The sequence below is a fragment of the Mytilus trossulus genome, chromosome 8, assembly GCF_036588685.1.
Source record: "Mytilus trossulus isolate FHL-02 chromosome 8, PNRI_Mtr1.1.1.hap1, whole genome shotgun sequence".
Classification (NCBI taxonomy): Eukaryota; Metazoa; Mollusca; class Bivalvia; order Mytilida; family Mytilidae; genus Mytilus; species Mytilus trossulus.
In genome coordinates, this window is record NC_086380.1 from 21744167 (window position 1) to 21750166 (window position 6000).

Genomic DNA, 6000 nt, shown 5'->3' on the forward strand with positions numbered 1-6000 from the left:
ATAAACAAAACACTGTCATCCAACCAGACGACGCGTTAAATCTGTAAATAATTGATATAAGTTTGGCAAACACGAACTGATATCATTTCTATAAAGTTGTATGATCGTCATCACGAATATCACGAACTAATTTATCGAACGACTAGATCTACTATCAAAAGGTTTGATGTCTTTTCACGGACGTTTTGCAACCCTGTTATTATACATAGTATTAATTGTTGATGACATGGGTGGAACGACAGGAAGCGTTTTATTTTACTGACATTGAAACAAAACCTTGTCTAACTATAAAAAAGTGATAGTATTTACGTAGTTTAATATAAACCTACAGTTACGTATCTTAAGTGTACACATGTTAGGTGTGAGCCAAGGGTCCGTGTTGAATCAACACGAACCCAACCTTGAACTATAATGGTTTACGTTAATAGATTGTAACTTTGACGGAGAGTTGTTTCATTGGCACTCATACCACATCTTTCTATATCTACATAATTGACAACATACATATTGATTGCTATATTTATTCTGTTAAACTAATTTAGTTTCCATCCTGAAAATGTTGTACGTGTATGACCGTCGTAGCTTCGAAGACGACCTTGATGGTTATGTGTATTTTTCAAATAAACAGTTCGGCCTTCTCTGACGTATTTAAGTATGAATCCGGTAGAACAGGCGTCATCACCGTAGGTTTCTGTGTCTGCATGTACGCTTCCACAACCCCGTCCGTTAACAACCAACTCTGCTACAAATTCTCCATACCCTCCACCCTCTTTTATGTTACTATTTACACAAATAGTCCATGTAAAGGCATACATTCCGGTAGATGGCGCTTGGAAGATGCCTGTATTGGTGTTGTAGACACTATCTGTGTTAGTTTCTGTCTGGTCAAATATCAGCGTTTTCCCCGGTGACAAAGATTTACTATGGCCATTCACAAAACCTTGAGACATGTATGCTGAAAATCCTATAAACTTTCTCGTCTTTCTATACTCTAAATATAAACAGAATGAAAAAAAATATTTGAACTTTGGTTTAAGATTTAATAGTTGAATTTTGTAAAACGGTTTTGTAACGGCTGAAGCTTTCTTTGAAGTTTGAAAAAGAGGGGCGAAAGCTACCAGAAGAACAGTCAAGTTAATAGATCTAACATCTACTGACAACGTCATGGCAAAAAAAGCAAAAGGCAAACAGACAGACAGATACAACAATAAAACATTAAAGACGAAGCAATACGAACCACACACAAACTGGGGGTTCTCAGGTGCTCTGGAAGTGTAAGAAGATTTGGTGTTCATTCAATACATAACCCTAAAATCAGGTTTCAAGTGAATAACCTTTCTGTTAAAGACAGGCGCAGCGTTAAGCGATTTGCTAGCAATTTATTTTGACCTGTATGTTTTTTTTTTAAACAAAATTCAAAACAAATCGATTTCTTATTATTTCGTAAAATACCTTTTTATAAATTGAAAACAGATGATGATCATTGGGGAAAATAACAAAAAAAAAAATATATAAATACACAAATGTAAGTGATTACGCGACAAGTATATGCGTTACGGTAACTCTGAATTTGTATTTTTTTTCCATTATTTAGTATTCAGTTTTTGTTTTTGTTTTTGCCGATTCATCCTTTTTGAGCCTTTGTATACATTTCGGGTTTTCCATTTATTCTTATTACTGTATTTCATTTTGTTCTTAATTTTTTGTATACTTACCCTCTTTATCATCTCTAGAAAGACGTTCTAGAAACATATTTTGTAAACGGACCAATTCGTTTCTCAATTTTCTCTCACTTGATTTTAACTCCGTTAATTTTCCTGTACATTCCTCACTATCCACATACATCACCATAATAAAAGATACGATTAAAAGATATAACATGGTTACCTAATGTGATGCGGTCAGGAATACTAGTAGTTGGGATATTTGTTATTTATTATTGCGTCTGTTTGTTAAATAGACCTGAAATTTGATCATGTTGTGATGTTACAGGTGTCTCATAGTAATCACGCAATATGTTACCAAATACTCTAAATTTGTTTGGGTTTATATTTCCAGGAATCACCCTTAATGTGTTGATTTTTGCATAGACAGCGTATTTTTACATTTCTAGATTTATGTCCTATTATTTAAAAATTGGAAAGAAATGGCATCGGGAAAGTTGTCAGATATATTTATGTTTCATTTTCATCTTACTATATTATTGTTACTTTGCTTAGATAGATTTACCATTAATATAATACGGCAGACGCGTGTTTCGTCTAAAACAGACTCATCAGTGACGCTAAAATCAAAATAGTTGTAAAGCCAAACAAGTACAAAGTGGAAGAGCATTGGGGATCCAAAATTTCAAAAAAAGTTGTGCAAAAAAAAAAGGCTAAGGTAATCTATTCCTGGGATAAGAAAATCCTTAGTTTTTCAAAAAAAATCAAAGTTTTGTAAAAGATTTATATAAAATACTATATAATTGATATTCATGTCAACAAAGAAGTGCTGGCTACTAGGCTGGTGATACCCTCAGGTACTTTTAGGTATATCCTCGATATAATAACATTTTTTTTTGTGAATTAAAATAAATAGTTCGGATAAAATATAATAAGGAATAAGGTCTAATAATGTGCTTTACGAAAATAAAAATCAGAGAATATTCCATTAATTTCTCATGTTTACAGATTAAGGCAAAGAAATAGACCAAATTTATCCACCGTTTTTCAGCCCACAATTGAGTAAGTCAGTTTATTCATTCAAAATCTTTGCTGTTTCATTTTTTCTCTCGAATATATTGACTTTCAATTACACAATGTAATTAAAGCGTAGTTGGGTATCTATTAAACATCATACAAATGAATATTGTATTATTATCTATACATTGTATATATAAAGGTTACATGGTAAGAGTATGGATTGTGATATTCAGTGGTTAATTTTTAAGACATATTTTTTCACGGTTTTGCGTTTGCTTATCATGGTATACAACTGGTTGACTTAGATAAGTTGCTTGAATGACAGAATGCACCAGTATACATGTAGGATATATTAAAAATATCAATTTAGATACACTTTGACTTGAATCTACTTATTACATCTTTTAATGAATATTGATAACATAAATTTAAACGACTTATAACTTAAAATGATTTTTTGGAGTGATTATCTAATAGCCTTATACATTCGAGTCTCTAAAACAACTGGTTTAGACCCTCTTAATATACAACTTGATTGGCAATGAAACAACCATAGAAATTAAAGAAAATTTACAAGATAAGAAGTCTTGTTTAGTTTAATATTTGAGAAGAATATACCTAAAATGAAAAGTATTATATGGAAGGTGTGTCACATAGTCACACATGCATTAACAATAATTTTATGTTTTGTCTGTTAAACATGACCTGATTATTTTCTTTACAAAACATAATTAAAGGGGCACTAGCTACGAGATGTATAAAAAATCAAAATATTTTTTTTTTTTTGTTCGATCTTTATTGAAAGTGACAAAGTGAAATAATTATTAACTTCTAGTAGCCAGTATGATTAGACCTCATTGAAACCAAATTCAAGGGAACTTCAATTTAACCCCTTAGCCAATTATAGCTAACGCATGAATTGTCCGTTAAAAGTTATATAAAGGAAAAGAATGTCAACATAGTAAGTGAAACAAAGATAGATCATTTGATTGGCTGATTCGATCCACAAAACAACATTCTTAGACAAGTAAAAACGATGTTAAACATATATTTAAAATCTATAATATGAAATTAAACAAACAATTAAAAATTTAATTGCACGAGTTGCTTTATCTATCTATATCGCCTTTATGGTCATCGGAGATGTTCTTGGGGTCCACTCGATTGTTAATTAGATGTTGTCTAGACTAAAATACGCACGACCGAAGTTACGTATATTATTGAGATCCTGACCTGTAATCTGTTGATTAAAGACTTGCAATGGTTTATAGAAATGTGTTTCAATGTAGTTTATCAAATATGAGAATTTGAGACAAACCGGGGATTATGAATTCGACAGGTAATGCCCCTTTAACCTAAATTGTCAAAATGGACTCACTGAAAAATTATTATACGTGGGGTTTCGATATCACAAATTAGTCAAAATATTTACTTAATTTCATCATCGGTACAAGGACATCATTCGTATATATAAATCAACACGCAGACATTTATGTAGTTCTTTTATTATTACCAAAGCAAGGACTTCAAAATTTTGTTAATATATTAAATAAATTTACAGTTGATTATAAAATGACAGTTTACACAAAAACACAAGATTCTTGTATTTAGCAAACTAGGAAGACTTAAAAGTATTTAAATATCCTTAGGAAATCAGATTTATCTAGAATGTGTACAGAACTACACATACTTAGGAATTCATTTTTTAGCATCTTGGAGGTTACAAAAAGCAAAGACAGATAGAAAGTATTTACTTTAACCCTTTGACAAAAATATAAAATAAAAAAAAAAAATAACCAACCATTTTATCAGAAAAAATAAACTGGTTATATAGCAAATTTCGATCTTTGAGAAGCTTAATATTCCCTTAGCAACACAACGTTATTAAAATAGTATGCAAGTTTTTTCTCTTTTGCAAGAAAGTCATATATACTCCATGCTTGATCTTTCAGAAGAAGGCTGATACATGTATTTAATTGTTAAATCAAATTAATAGGCGTAGATTAATCCAGTCTAAGATACGGGAGACAACCAGATTAACGTTTACTTTTGGTGACAGATAATGTTGTCGAGATTTATTCCTGTTCTTCCATGATACTGGCTGGTCCAATTTAGAAATATTTGCGGAAACACACGAACACTAATAGTATCGCGCAAAGAAATCATGAACATTTTTATAGACGTCCAAGAAATGCATTTTTATTCGAGATTATTTCAAATATTCTTTAATAATATACTCGTCTCCATGGTTCTCCACAAGCAGTCCCGCCTATCAGACATGACTCTGGCATTCAAATTGTATTTCCTTCTTGTGAGTCAAAGCAGTGTGTTATTGGCATGTATGTATTAACATGTCAGGCAGATATCCAATTCACAACTAATAAAAATGTCTGGTCATCTGCTGTCTGCACAGTCGTAGTTATGAATAATTACGAAAACCTGTTACACTGTCATAAACCGATGAAGAAAACAATTAAAAGTTCTCCCAATTGATATATCAAATACAATGTAAAGACAATGGATGGTTGTCAAAATCATCTGAAGAAATGATACTTATAATCAAGGACACATTTTAAATAACGTTGACTTTATAATTCAAATTGATCAAATTATTAGTTTGCCACATCATACCGATCAACTGGACAATTGTATTTTTTTATCCGGTAGAAAGGCTTTTGGTGTATGTCTTGAAGGAAAACGGAAACAATGATTCTATTTAGTCGATGGAGATGTAGTAATTTTGAAAGATTGAGCCGATACACATGCAGGTTCCGAACGCAAAAAAATCTATTTGATCATGCTATTTAGTGTTAGGGTTTGATACATTGTACGATACATTCACTTTTTTTAAGTTTAACTACTGGTTTTTATTAACATAATTATTGTTATAAGATTGTTCATGAGACAACTATTCACCAAAGTAAAACTAAACTGAATGTAAGCAGAAAAAAGCATACCATCAGGTCCCGATATTATACCTTCCACTACAGATTTAATGCACAATGAGTTCCTTTTATCTTTTTTTATTTCAAATTTAATAGTGGTTTCGATTTTAAATAGCTGTGTGATATTTATAACTCGAGCAGAGAACTGATTCAATTAGAACCTGAGAAAGATCGAATAAGAGTTAACACCAATAAAGTTCATCATAATTAACAAATAGATATACGAGCAGACACCAAGTGTGAAATCATTATTCATGGCCTATTGGAAATAGAAACGCCCGTGTACTTTAAACAAGCGACGAAACACAAAACAAAACCAAAAAATAACACAGAAATTTGATATTATAGAAACATAAATCTCAATAAGGGAG

General features: G+C 31.3%; 1 protein-coding gene across 1 annotated transcript; it reads right to left on the reverse strand.

Moving 5' to 3' along the window:
- Positions 1-533: 533 nt before the first annotated feature.
- On the reverse strand, positions 534-1886 carry LOC134681738 (uncharacterized). The gene is made up of 2 exons (XM_063541378.1): positions 1716-1886; positions 534-991 (listed from the first exon to the last, which is right to left on the reverse strand). Exons 1-2 carry the CDS (start codon positions 1879-1881, stop codon positions 534-536), a joined length of 624 nt encoding a protein of 207 aa, XP_063397448.1. The 5' UTR covers positions 1882-1886.
- Between the last annotated feature and the right edge of the window lie 4114 nt (positions 1887-6000).

Coding starts and splice junctions, on each gene's coding strand:
- LOC134681738 (XM_063541378.1), bottom strand. CDS start 1,881: ATGTTATATCTTTTAATCGTATCTTTTATTATGGTGATGTATGTGGAT. Junction 992..1,715: donor TTCTAGAGATGATAAAGAGG/GTAAGTATACAA, acceptor GTTTATATTTAG/AGTATAGAAAGACGAGAAAG.